General features: G+C 41.9%; 1 protein-coding gene and 1 long non-coding RNA gene across 4 annotated transcripts in view; one reads left to right on the top strand and one right to left on the bottom strand.

Moving 5' to 3' along the window:
• Positions 1-768: 768 nt before the first annotated feature.
• On the top strand, positions 769-15,118 carry LOC122149393. Its single transcript, XR_006162984.1, has 5 exons — positions 769-1,739; positions 3,012-3,088; positions 9,778-9,916; positions 11,987-12,064; positions 14,218-15,118. It is a non-coding gene; the product is annotated as an uncharacterized LOC122149393 (long non-coding RNA).
• Positions 14,625-19,156, bottom strand: part of ZNF827 (zinc finger protein 827) — a 99,192-nt gene continuing 94,660 nt past the window's right edge. The window contains exon 14 of one of the 3 annotated variants that reach the window (XM_033061403.2): positions 14,625-18,759. In XM_033061403.2, coding sequence (XP_032917294.1) covers positions 17,952-18,759 — 808 coding nt within the window. In that variant the 3' untranslated portion in view covers positions 14,625-17,951. The remainder of the gene's footprint in view (positions 18,760-19,156) is intronic. The other 2 variants (XM_033061404.2, XM_033061405.1) reach the window with 2 other exon arrangements.

The raw sequence follows: 19,156 nt of genomic DNA, 5'->3' as shown, positions 1-19,156 counted from the left end.
TGCACCTTTTAACATGACTCAGATATTCATGAAGTTAATCAGGGACTGACAACACTTCTGCTTTAATTCTTCAATTGAAAGTGACCGCTACAACCTCGAGATTACAACCTATGAGAAGCCAAAGGCTATTAGAGCTTCAGAGGCCTGGGCTGACCTGCCCTGTGCAGGCTGCAATGGCTGGGGATGCAGAATGTGTGTCTAATGAGAAGTTGCTGCATGAGCTGTGTGCCTGGGAGCAGTGCGCGCTCACACTGCTAAAGGTTTCCTCCCGGCCCTGAATCTGTGATCCTGTTTGTAGTTCTCTAATTGCAACCAGCAGAAGACAAGGGTGATGTTGGTTTTTATGACTTGTTGCTTAGCAGCGTTGATCAACAAAAGTACAACCTTTTCTTTTGCTGTAACCTCGGTGAACCCGGGCTTGGACGGAGCTCACCAGCGGAGAACAAGGGTTTCTGAAGCCGTGTGAAACTCCTATGCTGTGCCTTGTTAGCTGCATCTGAGGGAAAGCATCTCTTCTTGACCTCTTGGTTACCTTTGCCCTTTGCTGCTCTTTCTTTCTCTCATCAAGTCTTAGAAGAAAGCAGGCACCATTCTAGGAAGATGTGGAGGATGGGAAATACAGGGACAAGTAACTATACTAAGATGTATCCTGCCTCTTTTCAGGAAAAGGATCAAAGCTGGTTCCCAGACTGTGATGTCAGACCCTCCTCTCATGGAAGGAGAAAGACTTCAGCCACCACAGTAAGGTCTGTTCCTATTTAGAGAAGCTTTCCTAGTATTTTGAAGTAGGCAAAATAATCCATAGAGGAAATTGGGGCACTAAGAATTTCCTGGTTTCCATCTTTTAGAGGGGATTTCACAAACTGAACCAGAAGAGGTATTGAATGAGGTTGAAAATGATTGAGGGTCTGCACTGAATGCATGCCTTTATCTGATAAAATCTGGCAAAACCTGCAAAACAAGGAGCAAGGAGTAAGTTGCTTGTTTCACCTTAACTCTAAACTGTAAATTGTTTGACTGGACCAAGGCTCTTTAGTGACACCAGGAGCCGCAACAATTAATGTGTCTTACAATATCAGAGGCTTGGAGCAGGATCTTTGACTGTTCTCAAATGCTTGTCTTTTACACCTAGATCTGAGTAAGAAACAGCTGAGTATTTGTATACTTTTTCTGCCAGAAATGTTATCCTGAGTCACCTTTATGCTTGTGGACACTAGGTGGAAAATAAGGCCTTGTCAGTGTGGTGATTTTCTCATTTTTCTCCTCCAGCACTGACTTCTCCCCTCTATTCATCAGTAGCTTTTCAGAGCACTACAGGTCAATGTGTTAAAAGGTCAGCATGTGTTTCACAAGCCTGTTATGCTCTGTGTCCCTCCTCTTCTGAAGTTTAAAGAGAAACTCTGCTCCAGTCTTGTAAAATTCATGGAGAGGACTAATATTGCTGTAATTGCATAATTGAGATCAGAAACTGTCTTCGGCCCTACATGCCATGTCAAAAGCATGGCAAGTGCATGGTGACTGGCAGAGCTCAATCAAGAAAAATAATCAGCAAATGGGAATGGGAATTATGTTGAAAATATTGTTCTTTTTTTTTTTTTTTATATTGCATGAATCTTAACAAAATTATCTACCTGGAAATCCTGACTGTCATCTGAGACTGAGAGGAATGACTTTTCATGCCCTTGCTTGATGAACAGAGCAAATTGTGTTCACTCAAACAGGATTTCTTATTTAGAGCTGTGAGTATGATTTGTCTGTCTTCACTGAACAACAGCTGCTAATATCTGATATCTGCAGGACTCAAAACAAGAGACCGAAGTTTTCTTAACTTCTGATTTACAGGAGAAATAGGGAACTAGAAGTAGGTCAAGATCAATAAGCTTTTAGAAGCAGTTTCAGTAAAAGTTAAAAAAACCCTTTTTTGTTGTTTTTTAGTGCTACGATGCAGCACTTATAACCTGACTGGTTCTTTCTGTGTGCAGCGCCAATAGAAACTGATCAGATTTGAAAATTAATGTTTCAGACTTCAGTTCAAATATTGTTGTCCTTCACTTTTCCTTTTCACTGTCCATTAGAATGTGGCATTCTTGGAAATGAAGGAGTCTTTAATGTGGGACTCTTTAGTACTGTCATTTCCACACCTGCAACAATGGCCACTCTACAGCACTAGCATGACTAAAAGCCACTGAATGCTGTATTTCTGTACTGACATTTAACAGTTATTTTGGGTTATGATGTGTTGAAAGTCCCAGTTTCACGTCTTGCACGATGCATGTGTCTTTCAGTTTAGCTGGAGACACTGCTCCAGACACTCATTCTCACCACACGCAATTCCTTCCGTGTTAGAAATGCCGCTGCTTCTCCACACCCTGAGGTCAGGAGAGGTCAGCAGTGGAGCATGTGCCTACACGTGATGGAATAAGGTCCTAGAATAAAGGTTGCCTGAGGCTTGTCCTGCTAGGCAGGTCAGTTTTCCATTTTTGGGGTGTAAACTTCATATGCAGTGAGACGGGAAATTTCAGAGGGAAACTGGGATAATTAAAATAATCTTGTTTGGCCCATTGCCAATTCTTTAATCTCAGAAAACATTGCTGTGGAGACAGGCACAGATCCTGTAAATTAGTCTAGTCTGAATAGCTCTCATCTGACATTTTTGAACATTGAACCTTAGTGAACATCGAACATGCAAGGGCTTTTCTGTGGGACAGTTTGAATACTTTTGCCTTCATAATTTTTTTTTTCTTCATTGAGTGTTCCTTCAGATTAAGGCTGGACTAAGTGGATCCTCAGGTTAGTGTGGTATTTCCCTGTGTAGATTACATCACAAAACCACTCCAGAAGAAGATATTTTCGTGAGCAAGACCTGTATAAATTACAAAGAAAAAAAAATTTGCCTGGAAAAGCTGAAATAGAGATTTAAATACTGCACAAGCTGGATAGAATTAAAGCTCTTGTTTTTCCATTTCTAAATCTAGAAACCATAACATTTTCTTCTCCTGTGCTTAATCTAGAGTGTTTGTAATAAACCACCTTGTCTGCATGCCAAGAGATTGCCACAGAGAGAAACAAATTGCTGCTGATGACAGAGGTAAATCTTGTTATTCTGAAAATTATTCCTCAGGCAGTTTCTTGGTAACTTCGTTTTCCAGAAAATTCCTGATGAATCAGTGGCAGCGACTCAGAGAGGAAACAGTTGCTCAGAGAGTTTTGCTGTGGTGACCCTGCTGTGTGCCTGGGAGCCTGGCAGCTGACTGGGAGCATCCACGAGCCAATCCATAGGTTTGACTCATTCCATCCATCGGCAGTACTTATGGAGAGCCCTTAGATGGTGCTGTATGGCAGCGCTCAGCACCTGCCTTAGGGATGCCTGTGCCCCACCTCAGGGCGAACATTTTGGCCGTAGTTCAGTCTAAAGAAGGTAAAAAGCAGTCTCTGGGCTCTGTTAATTAGGATGAGTAAATGAAATCTGTCAGTAGAGACATATTAAATGTTAAATTCAAACATGGATTTCAATAGTTGCTGTAATTTAATCCTTGTAAACTTGAATCATGTCATGCTTAAACTTCCATGCCAAATTTACTGCTCTCTGTCTGTAAAACAAAGGGCTTTTAAATAGTAGTTAAGGAGTTTTTAAAGGGCATTTGAGGATCATCACGATGGAAGAAGCGCTCACCCTGGGAACTTCCTCATGTAAACATGGGTGTGGTGGTGTGGCTTTCAGGTTAAATCTTCCAGACTGTGAAACTCTCTTCATTTCTGAAGAACTAGGGATGCAGATTTAGGAATTTGAGTTGTGCTGTCTAGTGCAATGGGATTGAAATGGAATTTCCTCTAGCAGGATGGGTTTCAAGCCACAAAGTAAATTTTATTTGGAAACTGTTGGTTAAATTATTAGAGAGTTATTAGATGACTCTCAAATACTGATGGTATCTTTTGTAATAACACAGGAGAGAAGTAAGGTGGTGGAAACAAATTGATCCCTGCCCCTTGGAAAAGAGTTATGTGACTGTTTTTTTCTAAGTTGGGAATATATCTTTCCTATAATTTTACTGAGTGCTTATGCACATTCCTGTATTTTGTGTTTTCCACCTGTTCCTGTAGCTTGAGGGGGTTAATCCTGGGAATATTCTGCCAAAGCAAATGAAATATGCACATGAAATAATTCATGTTTTCAGAATGACTTCATTTAGTCATGACTTTTATTTATTTATTTAGAGAGAGAGAGAGAAAGAGCTGGTGTTGTTACAGTCTCCACTCTCTCTGCTCTCTTTTTTTAATCTCTGAAACTTCCTGTAACCCAACTTTTTTTTTTCTGACATTTGAAATATTCCAGGCTGCATAAACTGAGTATCTGCTGTGTGTTCCTTTCGTCCCAGTAATTCTCATCCTGTGGTCCCTGTATGCTGTTATTTTAGGTGTATCCTTTACCATTATGTGGGTTGTTAACATTACCCTGAATTCTGCTGCCATGTAGGTGGGACCAAGCACTGAGATTTCCTTTCTTGTGAGTTGAGAAAGAAACTCTGTCTTGAAAACACTGACAAGTTACTGGGTGGTGATTTGTAGCCTAAAGCTGGTGGCAATAAATTCTCACCTGTGAAAAGAGAATCTTGTAGCTCTGCACAATATGTTCATCCAGCTGCAGCTGAATTTCTGCTCTGTTAATATCCTTAAGCAGCTACAGCAATGTGTCACACTGATCTGGCATTTTGCATCCCCAAAGCTCTGCTCAAATATTTGGACTTAGTGAGGCACTCCACTGAGCTGAGAGGGAGGCCAGTGTCACTACAGCTTTGCAGAAAAAGAAACAGCACCTGGGAGGTTAAAACAACTTTCCCTCACCATGCAGCAAGTCAATGGTGCAGCTGGAATTACAGCTCAGGAGGTTCCTGGCTCGTGCTACACCATGCTGTGGAGAAAGGTCATTTCCCAAAATAGTGCAGAAGGTTTGTTATTGATAATATGGCAACAAAGGGCTCTAGATGTATTAATAGGTCACTGTGTGCCACCCTTACTAATACATAATTTAGCAACCTTGCAAAATGGGCTGCATCATATTTTTCTGCAGCAGTATCACTTTCACAGTTAGGTTTGTCTGCTATACTCTGGATAGGTATTTTTGTTTTGTCTCTTCTAACACAGCTTTATTTAAAGTAAATAGGGACATTTACTAAGTAGGCATGAAAAGCCTCCTGATTAGCAGCCACATTAAACTGCAATATCCAGCTCACCTTTCAGGTCAGCACAGCTCCTCTGCCCCTTGGAAGCCACTGAGCAGAGAGCTCTGTCTGCCTGAGGAGAGCAGAGAGGTGACAGAGGATTTTGGTGGCAGTCATACCTGGCAGTGCAGCAGCTGGAGTACAAGGATGGGAGCCCACAGGGCTGCCAGGTTTGGTGATGGCCTTAGGCCTCCCAGGGAGACAGGCAAACCCCATCCCCACCCAGTGGGACAGGGTAGAGGGTGCTCGTACTTACAAAGGGGCTTTCATTGAGATTTGGTCTCAGCTGTTCCTCAAATGACTTTGGGGATGGGTTATTTGGTAGCTATTGTTGGATCTTGTAGATTTTTATTTCAATTTGCCTTTTATAAAATGCTGTTGATCCCCTTTGAACTCTTTTACTTCAACAGTCTACTTACTGAAGGATTTTGTTTCTTCTCAAAATGATTTATTTGACCTGCTAGGTTATTCAGCAAATTCAAAAGTACTATGTAGGAAACAAGTTTATTTTTTCAGCAAGCCCCCAGATCTATGCATCTGCAATTGAAAGAAGAACAAAATGATATTTTGTCTTAGCCAAGGCTGATGAATTGCAGTGAATAACGGTGGGAAGAATGACATTCACAAGGCAAATAGATATTGAATCCATTTATTCCATCTCATTATGGTTTGAGTTTGGGTGAAGAGTCTCCAAACAGGGAAACTCCAGAGAAAGAAATGTGGAAGCCAAAATGTGTAAGGACAGTTAAGCAGAGCACGTACAGCATCCAGAGATGGCAGGGGTGCTGTTCTCTCTTCTTCATGTCTATGGATATATGTGTTTGAATTAACAGAGCAATGTAAGCTTTATGTGCTGCATTTGTTTTTTAATGCTTGTTGGTTGAAGTAATTGGAGCTATTGTTGTGGGCATTGGGAATGCCAGCTTGGCTCTTACAGTCACTGACTTGTGAACATGACCTTCTGGAGGTCAAAACACTGGAGAGCTTGCTCTGTTTCATTCTCAGAGGTGCCAGTCATAATAGTCACTGCTTTGAAAAAGCAGTGTTGATGCTCCCTGCCTTTATCTAGTTTGTTGTTTGTGCTGAACTGTGGTGTGTTTTGTTTTGTTCTTGTTTTGCTAAACTATCTTCTGGATTCAGAGTTTTTGAAGTTTGGTTGATTTTTTTCCCCCTGTGTGTATGTGTTTTGGTTTGGTTTTTTTGAACTACAGTTGAGTTTTCACAACTGAAACTTGTTGATCAGAGATTGAATTGTAAATGTTAGTGGTTTGGAGTGATGTTTAGTACTTGATTGGGCATCCTGCTTTCATTCTTCCAGATGATGAAGTCAGCCTGATGGAGTCAAACAGTGCCACAAAGGAAAAAGCGTACACTTTCTGGGAGAGACAAAAAACTCTTTTTGTGATTGAGGCCAAATGATTCATGGCAAATGCTAATGGAGACATAATTTCAGCATTGACTACCTCTGCCTTCCCTACTAGGGAGCTCAAGAGAGACCTGAGTGAAACATCCTATAAAAAAAGAGACAAATGATCCCTCTAGAGTGTCTCAGCTCATCCTCCTGGTCTGGAGCATGCTTGAGTTCTTGTAGCAAAAAGGGAGGTTTCAAGGTCTATGTGGTTTGTATTTTCTGGTATCAGATGATTTGTGGTTCTTCATGATATGAATCCTTTCCAGGAGCTTGGGGAGTTGCTGTCAGTCCTCAACTTTCCTTGTACAAACCTGTCAAAACATACAGGATTAAAGCACCAAGCATGGCATGAAACAACCCACAGATTTGGTGGTCCATCACTGGATTAGCTGGACTTAGACCAAAGCAATCATGGCACTGGTGATTTGATTGCCTATCATAAAATTCCTGGATGGTTCACATGGGGTTAGTTGTGCTTTTTCAGAGCATCTTTATTTCTCCCTAAAACCTCACCAGGTTATAACTATCATGTTGCCCCTATCAAAGATTCTGTTTTAGCTGATTTGAATGTTTTTTTCCAAGTCTTTAGCCTTCTTGCACCACACTGCTCCTTAAAAGTACTCGCATTACCATCTGAAATTTGCATCTGCTTAAGAATTCTGTTTGGGACTGTGGGTAGGCTTTGTCTAGATAATGGTCTTGTTTTTCTGGAGTTAGGAGAGTTTAGACCTCCTTAAAACTGAGCTCCTGCTTACAATGGATTTGAGTATTTTTATGTCGTGCTAGAGAGCCTTATTTTTTTTTTTTTTTGGTGCTGCTCTGTGGCTTGATCGGGGCAAGCAGCACGTTGTATATCTGCCTGCACTTGTTTGGAATTGATGCTGTGCCCTGGGTGTTGTGCTCAGATTTACAGCTGAGGTAAAAAGAACAACCACTTGTTACCATCTTTTTTTTCCCCTCCTCAATGTGTCAAACTGCTCCACGGTCCTTCAGAAGCGTATTGGGCTGCTTGGAACCAGAGAAAAAAAACTGGTGAGCAGAGTTCTGAATCAATTGTCTCAGGTCTCATTTCCTTCAGGGTTCTGCATTTCTGACTCTCTTTGGCAAGGATTTTTTCACTGCTTTGCAATGGGCAAGAGCTACTGAGGATACAAAATGTTCTGTTGCTGGAGAAGAAGAAGGGCTGGGAAAATTAGGAGTCCCAGCTGTTGTGTAAATAGCTTTAAGAGCATAACTTTTTGAAGAGGCCCGTTTGTGGTTAAGTCATTCAAGTCATTCTCTTAGTCAGGAAACCTGTTTTCTATAGCCCAAACAGATTAAAATCCATTTGGATCATCTCACAAATACTTTTTTCCCCCCTGGATATCTTTTGTTTATGCTAAAACTATCCATTCCTCAAAGCTTCCTTCTGCTCATACTTTCAGATTCTTATGAAGGTGTGTTATATAATTCACACAGTGAATTGTGCTGTTTATTGTTCTCCTTTTCCTTATTTCTCCCTGTAGGTGGAGAGCTGCTAGAGCTAGGGTGAAATCCATGCTACCTTTAATTACTAAGGGCAAAGTCCCACTTTTGCAAAGCACTTCTCTTTTATTTCTTTCCACTCTGTATCTTTGCGTCTCTGTCTTGTGGCTTGTTTGGCAAAGGCTGACAGAGCCCTTTCTAGCCTGATAGGGCAATGCTGGCAGAGGTATCTCACAGGTACCTCTTCACCACTGTTAGATGAGGGAAAATGCTTTTTTCATCTAGAGTTAGAAAATGATCCACACTGTAGTCCCTTGCCCAAAATCCTGGCTGTTTCTCTTCAAGAGATGCTGAAGTTATATCATGCATCTGACTGGCTGATGCCACAGTATGGAGCCTTTATTTATAGATGTGTATAAATAAAATCAATCTTCCTCTACATACTGTCAAATTGTATTTCCCAAAAGCTGAGGAATCTGCAGTCCATTAAATCTGGAGGTAATAAATGAGCCCAACTCTCTAGAAAGAGAACCTTTTGTTCAGAAAGACTGGTTTGTTTTAATCTGGCTGCTGACTGAGTTGTCTACAGTTTTTTCCTGCATAAAAAAAAAGTTGCTGCATTGTGGTATTTAGTGTAATTATGTTAATTCATGTTTTGAATTAAAGAGATCCTGAATAGTTGAAGGTGTGTGTGATATGAGCACAGACAAACCAAGATGTGCAGGCAGGGGATGAGGAAGGGGAATTACTTAAAGAAGGTGTTTATCTCCTGACATTATTTGTGCAAGGGAGAGGGTAGATCATTGGCAGCAGGTGCCCTGAGCAGTTGGTTTGGCTGGCTGCTGTTCACCTTTTTGGGATGTGGGTTTGAAGTACAGTTTTCTCTTTGATCATTATCAGGAAAAAAGAACCACATTTTGAACTGAAGTACCTCAAGGTTAACTACCCTGCCTTATAAAATAAGAAAAAGTACAGTTGCTTGTTTTCATGGCAGCCTATGAGACATGAGGATGCATTTCCCATTTCCTAGATAAGCTGCATTAATCTGTTTTCTGACACCTCTCATGTCCACAGCAACCTGCAGGCTCTGTCAGGGCACAGCCATACTGAGCTTGCTGGTGAGAAGGGGTTGGTTTCAGGACTAACAGATCTTTGATTAGTGTCTCAAACTCCTGCCTCTCCATTCCTGGAGAATGCCAATCTCAGCTCCTCCCTGTAAAGAGCTGAAGACTGGATGGGCTTTGGCACATGCTTGATTGTCCCTTAGCCAGAGAAACTGTGCTAATTGCCAAGAGCCCCACAAGGTATATTGGGCTGGGCAGATGGATGCTGTGAGGATGGGCTGCTTTCCTCTCTTGCCTCTGCCCAGTGTCCCAGATTGCCTGCTGGAGTCAGGCACTCAGCAGCAGCCTCTGTCTGTGGCTGGAAGGTTTGCCTGTGTTCTCTCACCTTGCTGGGAGATGTTCAAAGACTTGAAAGAGGTGGGAGGGTACCTTTCCTTGAGGTAGCTTTTTTTTTCTGGCTGTCCTCTTTATAGCCAGGAAGAAAAGAATAAACAAGGATAGCATCAGAATTCAAGTTGAATGCATCCTTGGGATGGTGTAGGATGTCAGATTTCTCTTGGCTTGACTGACAATATTAACTGTGTTCTTGGGTAAGTGCTTTTTCCATTTTTGTTTACAGGAAAGAAGTCTTCAGAAAGCTTGTGATGAGATGATGTGAGGGACTTGGCAGTCTTACATTGGAGCAAGATAATTGATTTGAGTTTGTTATGACACTGCAACTTGTTACAACAAAGCAGCCCTGTGCAAGAGGAGACCAGGTATGTGCACTTCTGCTGGGGTGCAAGTTCTCAGGCTTTCAGTGTTTGCACAGTGAATTCATTGTCAACACACATACAGACAGCAGATCTCAGAGGAGTCAGAGGTAAGTAGCCTGGCTTTTTGAGGTTTCTAGAAAGGGCTGCAGAGCTGAGGGATTTCTTCTGGGTTTTTGGCCTGTCACGAACTGGCAGATGACATGAGAGGAAGCAGTCCCTGGTCATTTGGCAGTGCCAAGAGTGAGCTTTGAACCATGCAAGCTTCTGGCCAGTTAGGAAACAATCCCACAAGACATTTCAGTCCTGACCTTTTGGCTGCCAGTGACAGTTTTGGGTGATCTTTTCATTTATATCTGGTCACTACTATTGAGTTGTCTCGGTTGTTTTCTTAGACTAGCCCAAGAAACTAAAAATGTTCAGTGGGAAACAGATTTTCTGAACAGTGCAAAACCATACCCCATCCATTTTCTTTTGGCTCTCTAAATGTGGAGGATTCTTAAAGTCTCTACCATCAAATAGGAGCCTGGATCTTGACAAGCTATTGATTAGGTGACGAAAAACTAATGACAACTCATGTGACTTGGGCTGAATGGCAAAAATACAAAAGTTGAGTGCAGTTATTAGTTTTTTAACACTATGACTAGCCACAGAATAGTAACAGTGTGAAGATAGGGAAGAAGACTGGCCTGACTGAACAGGGAGCTTTTGGTGAACTCAGGGAAGAAAAAGGATTTCTGACCTTTGGGGGAAGGGGCAGGTAACTGAGGAAAAGTACAAGGATGTCATTAGGTCATACAGAGAGAAAATCAGAGAGGTGAAAGCTCAGCTGCAACTCAATCTGGCCTTTCCTGTGAAAGATAATAAAAAAGTGTCTTAATTAATCCATTAATAACAAAAGGAGGGCCTTGGAGGTTTTTTCCAACCTTAACGATTATAGGATTCTGTGAAATACATTTATCCTTGAAACATGATACCCTAATTTTTGTGAAGTGCTTAAATTCACCCTTAGTTATATTTTGCTGGTTGAAGTTGCTGAAGGACTGAATTTTCTGGCTCTGACTTAGAGAAATCTGTCACTTTGAGTAGGAATGAAACTTGACTGATGCAATCTTATCACAGTATCACCATATAAATGGATCTTATTTATTTTTAATTGAAATGTCAACTTAAAAGATGCAGTGCATATTTTTAAATCACACTGACATTATATTTAGAGCTTTTCATTAACTTCTGGGTATGCAGTCCCATTAAAAATAGGGAGCTAAGTATAAAAACATGAAGTCTTAATGCTTGCTTACTAAATATTCAGTGTGCAAGTGGGCATTGCTCTGGTAACACCTGTGAATAGAGCTATTCTGGTACATTTAAAAAGTGTCACTTGAATGAGTGACAGTCACCAATGTATTCATATTATTTCAGAACCCTGTTGATGGAAGGAGCTTTCCTGCAGCTATTTATCTTTACTTACATTCCCATCCCATTTAAAATGTTTTTCTCAGTTTCAGGAAAGAAAGATCCAGTGATTTTTACTGCTAAAACAAGCACTGCTTCTAAGTGTGCTGGAATGCAATTGCACACTCTGTGCTGGGAGTCTGGATACCAGGCAAGTGTTAATCCCTGCAGTCGAGGAATACCAGACGTGGATAGTTTGTCTTAATTTATTTTGCTGGTTCTAGCCCTGAGCAGGGCCTAGAACAGGCTCGTGGTAATTTGTAGCAACTCGAGGCAGTGAGAGCAAACTGGGAGAAACCTGCTTGTCTTCACTGATGCAGCCTTGTATCTGTGACTCCAAAGTGCCATCACCCAGGTGGGAGCACCTCAGTTAGGGTTTTGACCCTCCCAACTGGCTTCCTGGTAAATCTCTTAAAAAACAAATTCCTTGGCCTGGTGAGTGAATGAACATTCCAGGCTTAAATAGCAGGGAAAGAATCAAGAAAGTATTTGATGCTTTGTTGACCAGCCAGGAAGCAGGGCCTATTTTTGGTTTTGGTCACTTTAGGCTGTGCTGCAGACATTGGCATGAAGGTCTAGGGGCTCAGCAAGAGAACATTTTTCTCCTCTTTATTTAAACAGGCACATTCCCAGAAGAGTAACAATCCAAAGTTTACACTTCCAGTGAAATGCTGTCTGAGGAGTGCTGGAAAAAGAAAGGTATGTGATAGAAAGTAGAGGTCTGAAAAGTAAAGTGGAGAGAACTAAATGCAAACAGAAGAGGAAGGTCTACTACTTGAAGTCTTTTCATATTAACTATAGCCTAAACTGGAAAAAGAATGGGGGAGGGGGTTGACTTTTTAGTTGTGCCATATGTTGATTTTAATCATGATTAAGGTGGAGGGAAATGAAACAATTACAAAGAAAACAAAAGCAAAGCAAAGCCAAGCATGGAAAGCCCTTCCCCATTGTAAACAGGGAAATAGGCTGCCACAGGATGCAAAAATAGTGCCACACTATCACCTGATGCTCTGCTCTTCTGTACAGTTGTTGGGTTTTTTGGGGGATGCTTTGTTTTTTCTTTTTTTTTACTTAATGAAACATTTCCAGTCAGTGTGTTCCCTTACCCCTGCTACTGCTCAGTTCCAGCTCTAAGTTTCCTTCCCTCTCCTTGTCATATATGTAAATCAAACCCCTGCCAGGTTGGTCAAAGGCAGATGTTGTGCCCATGTGGAAGCCCAACAGCTGCATTCCTCATGTACTGCCTGGCATCCAATCCACTTGGATGTCTTTCTAGGATATGTCCCCAACAGCTCTGCAAGGAGCCCAGCAGCCAGCTAAAATCCCAGTCTTTGGTTCAAATGGCACCTGTGAATTCAGTCAAGGTGTGCCCCCATCCCTTTTCCAAGGGTTCTGCTGGACACTGAGGCATCAGCTGCCCCACGTTCAAGGTTAGCTGTCAGTTTAGGGATTTTTTCATTGCATCTCAGGGAGTTTTTAAAACTTTTGGTGCAAGAGAAAGGGGATTTTTCCTTTGCAGACTCCTTGAGTGCTCTGTGCTGGGAAGATGAAGTTCCATTTGCTACAGCTCCACAGACTCCGTGGTGGCTGGCAGACTCCAGGCAGGAGTGATTGCCCTGGTGTTTTATTAGCTCCCAGAAAATATATAGCAGGGAAAGAGGCCATGCAGGCTCCAGCACGGTCTGCCTGAGCTCTGACCCCTCGGGCAAGAGGCTACATCGCTTTTACAGCCAGCACTTAACCTTGCTGCTGAGACTTGTCAACAAGGAGGCCAATTAGCAGCAGATAAGATGCTGGATGATATAATGCAGATGTCTGTCTGTTAGGGGCATAACTGATGTATTTTTAACTCAACAAGGATCTTAAACCAGGGCTCTGCATAAATGATGCCATCCCCTCCACTGTAGAGAAGCCCTCCTGACAGTGAAGTGTTACAGAAAATTGTAGGTTTGTTGGTTTAGTTTGGTTTGCCTTTTTTCTTCCCCACAAATCCTCTCTTAAAGCCCTGTTCTGCTAGGCTCATGATGACTATGGCACGTGTAGGATTTTTAAGAAATAACTATGAAAAAATGGCAATTTTATTTTTTGAAATATAAAAATGTACATAGATTCAGAATGAAAACAGGACACTTCTTGTTTTCCTGAAAGAGTACACAACTGGAGCTGTTTTCTGTAATCAGACATGGATATTAGAATATCATCAGAAAACACAGACTAGAGAAAGTTAATTGATTAAAATCATGCAGGTCTGCAAGGCTTTTAGAGCCACCTGCTGCAAAGGTCAGGGGCTCCTTATCTCATCTCAGCACATCACACTCATACCCCTATTTGGGTGAACACAGGGGTTTTCTGTCAGACTAAAGCTACAGGGGCTGCTTGCAGGCAGTTTATGTTTTCATTGAGACTGGGCCTGATTTTTTAAACAAAAGCTTATTATAAGTAACTCAAGGGCTGAAGTTTCTATAAGACTTGCTAGCTGCCTACTTAGGCAGTCAGGGTAATTCAGTAAAATAACTCAGCCCCCTCCCAGTTTATTTTAAGTAATTCTGCAGTCTGGTTTTGGTGATTTAGAACTTACTTTAACAAATAAGGCATGTCTTCATAGAAGGTTTGCAGTGCAAGGGACCTTAAAGTGATGCAGTTCCAACCCTCCTGCCATGGACTGGGTCACCTTCCACAGGACCAGATTGCTCAGAGTCCCCTCCAGGCTGGCCTTGAACATTTACAGGGATGGGGCATCCACAGCTGTTCTGGGCATGATTTGTATGATTGCCTTTTAATTGCTAGGATAACTATTTATGTACAGTGCAAAAAACTCCACAGAGAGTATCACTGTATATTTTCTATTACAGATACAGTGTGGGTGGGAAGAGAGAGAGAGAGACACCACATCTTGAGAAACACCATGACTTACCAACGCTGTGTCAAAGCTTTTCTTTCAGCTAAGGAGTCAGCAGCAGAAGAGGACCAAGGAAGGTGAATTCCAACACCTAGCAACATGTACAAGGTACAAGAGTGAAGTCCTGGAGCTGACCTAGGAATATTTGCTGTATTTCTGCATCAGGAGTGAGAGCCAGAGCTTTCATTTTCCATTTCAAAATGGAAGATTAAGATCATTGATAAGAAGAAAAAAAGGCAGATGTTATCTTCTTGTCTTGTAGGAGGATTCTTTCCCCCTCCCTCCCAATCAACTCTAATTCAGAGTTGATACTTAAGGTGAAAAAAAGAGAGGAAGGAAAAATCAAAAGAAACCAGAATATATAGCCAACCTTTTTAATTAGAGTATATTGTACTTCCAAACTGGATACACTAGAAATTGGCAATGCAACATAAGATGCAAAGAAATATACCAGTTACTGTCAAAATGACCCTGTACAGCCTTATAATGCAAAAAGCTTTATACAATACAAATTTTTATTAATGTACACAAACCTTGACAGAATGATATTTGAACATAATACAACAATTTAAAAAAAAAAAGGAAGAAAGAAAAAAGTGCTGAGAACTTCAACTGAATTACTGAATGGAAAAAACACGCCAGCTTTTGTTAAAGAATGCATAGTGAAAACCAGTATGAAATTACCTTTATGGTGGGGGGAATTTATCAGAACTGTTGGTCATTAATCAGTAGGGGGAACCTCTGGAAATCATTCCTGTCTTTAGTCTTGAACTGCAAACAATTTATTTAATATGCAAGAGCTCTGATAAATAGTGTATTTTTTTTTCTTAAAAAAATAAAAACCTCCTAACACACTTTTCCTTACAGAGAAAACTTCTATAACTTGCCAGAAAGAATGAATTTATCCTTTCCAAAGTGCTAGACAAATTTCCCAGGTACACTAAACACTGCCAGGTCAGATACTGGTGCAGTGGAACATGGTCAAAGCACGTGGCGGTCGCACGTGGGCAGCTCATTCTTGGAAGTTCCAGCCCCTTTCAAACTGCCATTTGGTTTAGATACAGTGGCCTATTATTATAGCATTCCTCCTTCTTCTTCCTCCTGGACAGTTGTACTTTACCTGTAGTTGGTGTGAAAAACAAGCTTTTTGATGTGGGAGTGTTTGTTTTTCTGTGCTGTGGTCAGAGATGTGTGTGTGGAGTGTGTTTTACAGAACTGGCAGAGCTGCTGGATACAGATTGCAGATTTCATGCTGTCAAGATAGTAACTATTTTATGCTCTGAGTACTTACCAACACAGTATTTTCTATTTTGTCTGTCCTCCCAAGGAGGTGTGAGCAGGAGCTCTGATGGAGTAAAGCCTGGAGAGCAGGGCCCTGAGTTAGGTGAGTTGTTCACGAAGGTTACATGCAGTTTGGAGCTGATGGGTTTTCTTTGCTGCATAGACAGAACCGCCAAGTGCTCAATAGAACCAAAACTGTCTGCTGGAATGTAAACAAATGGTGAGACTTCTCTGTCCTGTAATTAATAATGCCAAATGATAACCTGCTATGATTTTGGATATTTCCCCCTTGTAACTAGCTTCCAGTATGGTAACAGGAGTGTGCAGATTAGGATGTCCTACACAAACAGGAAGAATTTGGTCAGTTTGGCCATCTCAGTACAAAACTGAGAATGTCTGGCCATCTCAGTACAAAACAAACAAAGAAATCTTGCAAATAGGTTGAAGTGATGCAAGTTCTGCATCCAGAAAGTCTTTCTACATAAAGCTTAATTTAAGAACTAATGAAGATTGAATTACATTTCTACTTTTCCACATGGCCAAGAGCCCTTTTGGACAAGAAATGCCTTCCTGAACTGGGTTGTTGCTTTCCTGCTGTCACAAACAAGGGGTGGTTAGATCCCCTCATGCCACAACAACCTGCAGAGGAAGTTCCTTCAGGATAGCACAAGGGTGGGGAGATAGCATGAAAGATGTGACTCAGGGCACCTCCTACAGTGGCTTAGCCAAGGGACAGGGAGGGGACTGTGGCAAAAGCTAGGTCAGACACTTCTAATAGCTGGTAAAAGACAGCCAGATCCAAATCCAAGAGACACCATGGAAAACAATAATTCAGTATGAAGGCATTCCTGTACGTCACATGATCATTTTGAATTGCTTCACATTTTATGCTTCCAATTGTAAAACAGAGTGCTTTTAATCCCAATCTTTCTTCCCACATATTAAATTGTCTCAGGAACAGAAATCGATTAACAGTCAGTTAGCTTCTCTTGCATTAATATCACTCTTGGCATTTTGAGATTAACAAAGGTTATACAACCAATCTGCATTTGCTTCTTCCTGCAATAAAGTGCTACATATAACATGTCATTTTAATGACCACGAGTAGGAGCATTAAATAAGTACAAAGTTAGCTTCCTAGCAGGACACACTCTATTTGCCATCAACAGAAAGGAATAAAGTATTACTGATGACATGGAGGGGAGCGAGAGGACTGTCAAATTTGCAAGTACAATTGAAATAGTGAGGGTATAAAAGAGAACTTTATGGTTCCAAAAGCATCTTTTTATAGCTTTATATTTCAAAGAAGTTACTGGTACCTTTTCAAATAAACAGTCTTATTAACTTCAGCCCACAATTTGTTTTTTTTCTTTTTTTTTTTTTTTTTTTGCAAGTGAGAAACAAACTAGTGCAAGACTAAAGCACTGTGCAAAACTGCCTTTTTTTTTTTAGTCTGAGTATTTATACCCAGAATTTACCATACCCTTTTTTAAATCCCCTTGTTGGATTTTTTTTTCCCACCATAGAATTCTAGTTATACAAGTTGTTCCTGCAAACTAAAAGGTAACCACTGCATAATACAGTATATATATAATATTTATATGCCCTTTTAAAACAAAAGATGTACGCTGTGACCCAGAGGCAGGTGTTTGTCACACCTGTGTGAGAGCTGAGAATTGGACCTGCTGTGTGGCTGCACACACTGCATGTGTGTGTGTGGACATACACACTCTTCATTGCTCTCATCCTGCAGTGCTGAAAGTAACTTTTTTTCCTCATCAGTTCTACCCCAAATCCTCAAACCTTGACAACTGAATACAAGGCATCAAACAACTTAAGGAAGCTGCAAACAGCATTGAAATAATACACCAGTTCTCCCCCCGCCCCACCCCAAACATTGCTCCTTCTACAGCTCCACAGTTCAGGGGGAGGCAGGGGGAAGGCAGGGAGCAAGTGTGGAAAGTGAAAAGGGGAAAAGAAGGATGATTAAATAAGCCAATCCAAGGGATGTGCAAAAGCAATGTCATGGCACACTACAGGCAGCCTCTCTTCCACACACCCGCACGCACACAAAGCCCAAAAATAAAATGCATCAATATGTCATCTTACAAGTGCTGATTGCCAATAAGGACACTCTTTTTTTTTTCAGCTTAACAAGACAAAATAGTTTCTTAGATAAGAGTACTGGGAACATGCCTCTGAAGGTAGAAGTATGCAGTAGGTCACCTCTTGGAGATTTAATAAAGCAGCTTTCATGTCAATGCAATAAGTATACACACAGAGCCATTTGCTAAACCTTACTAATGATATAGTACAAGTGTTCGTTACCTCTTGGGGCTACGTTTTGCAGCAATGTATAACCTGCTGGGTTTGTTGGGGGATTTTTGGTACAGAATGCAACTGCCCTCAGACAGTTTCTGCCCTTTCTGTTAGTCCAAGGTAGGCAAGGAAGGAGTGTTTAGGTGAAGAGGCACCTCCCGGTGCAGTCTGAGGTCTGGGTGGATGGAATGTGAGATCGTAGTGGTTCTTGGGGAAAAACATTGTTAAAGGAATAAGGTGGGCAAACTCTGAGTTCCAGTATTTATCAAAGCACAGGGAAGTGCCGTTGACGGCCAAGGCTTTCACTGCCAAGTTTGGCTCTGCCCCGCTGCCGTGCGCAGCTGACATAGCTACTGTCTGCAGAGCCTGGGAGGCAGACATAACTGAGAGGGGGGACAGAAGGTTCCTGGAGCTGTTCACTGGTAGGAGTGGACTGGCTTCCTTGGAGGCTGAATACTGGCCCTTCTTCTCCTCTTCAGAGCAGTCCCCATTCTGGTGCTTCTTCACGTGGCGGCTGAAGACAAAAGGGTGGGTAGTCTTGAACAGGCACTCGTCGCAGCTGAAGGTCTGGCGTGGAGCGTGCTTCAGTTTCTTGTGCAAGTTGAGATTGTCTTTGCGTTTGCAGCTGTAGCTGCACTGGTCACAGTGAAAAGGGCGCTCGCCGGTGTGGACACGCACGTGCTCGATCAGCTTGTTGGCCGTCTTGGACAGGTAGCCACACTGGTCACACTTGTAATGGTTGCCAAGGCGGTGCTCTCGGATGTGCATCTCCAGCTCCAGCTGGTTGGCTTTCACTGTCTGGCAGATCCGACACTTGTACTCCATCTTGTAGTGAGTCTTCAGGTGGCACTCCATGGCTGCAGGGCGGTTCGTGGAGTAGATGCAGAATGGGCACCTGGCAACACAGCAAGGAAGGCAGGGACAAAGAAAAGAGTCACTCATGTGGCAGACCTGTGTTCCTGCTTTAACCCTGGCACTCAGCCCCTTTCTGACCTACTAAGGAGGAGAAAAAGGCACTCAGTTCTCCCTATGGAACCTCTTTCCAATACTTGGTTCGCCTTGACACATCTCTACTTAGAGGAGGTTTGCCCATTTAATGGCATTCCTAGTAAAACACTGATTCACTCTGAAGGAGCATCCCTTTAATCTTCTGGCTTACCTTGATGGGGTCTTCCCCCAAAGCAGGCCGGGGTGTGCAGGGTGGGTGACTGATGCACAGGTACTTTGTGTAACGATTCCTAGTGTTTGCACGAAGTCACTTTAGCCATTTTTTCCATTAAGAAGTGGTTTAA

This window comes from Catharus ustulatus, chromosome 5 (assembly GCF_009819885.2).
Source record: "Catharus ustulatus isolate bCatUst1 chromosome 5, bCatUst1.pri.v2, whole genome shotgun sequence".
In the NCBI taxonomy this organism is placed as follows: Eukaryota; Metazoa; Chordata; class Aves; order Passeriformes; family Turdidae; genus Catharus; species Catharus ustulatus.
This window is presented reverse-complemented; position numbering and strand designations above follow the sequence as displayed.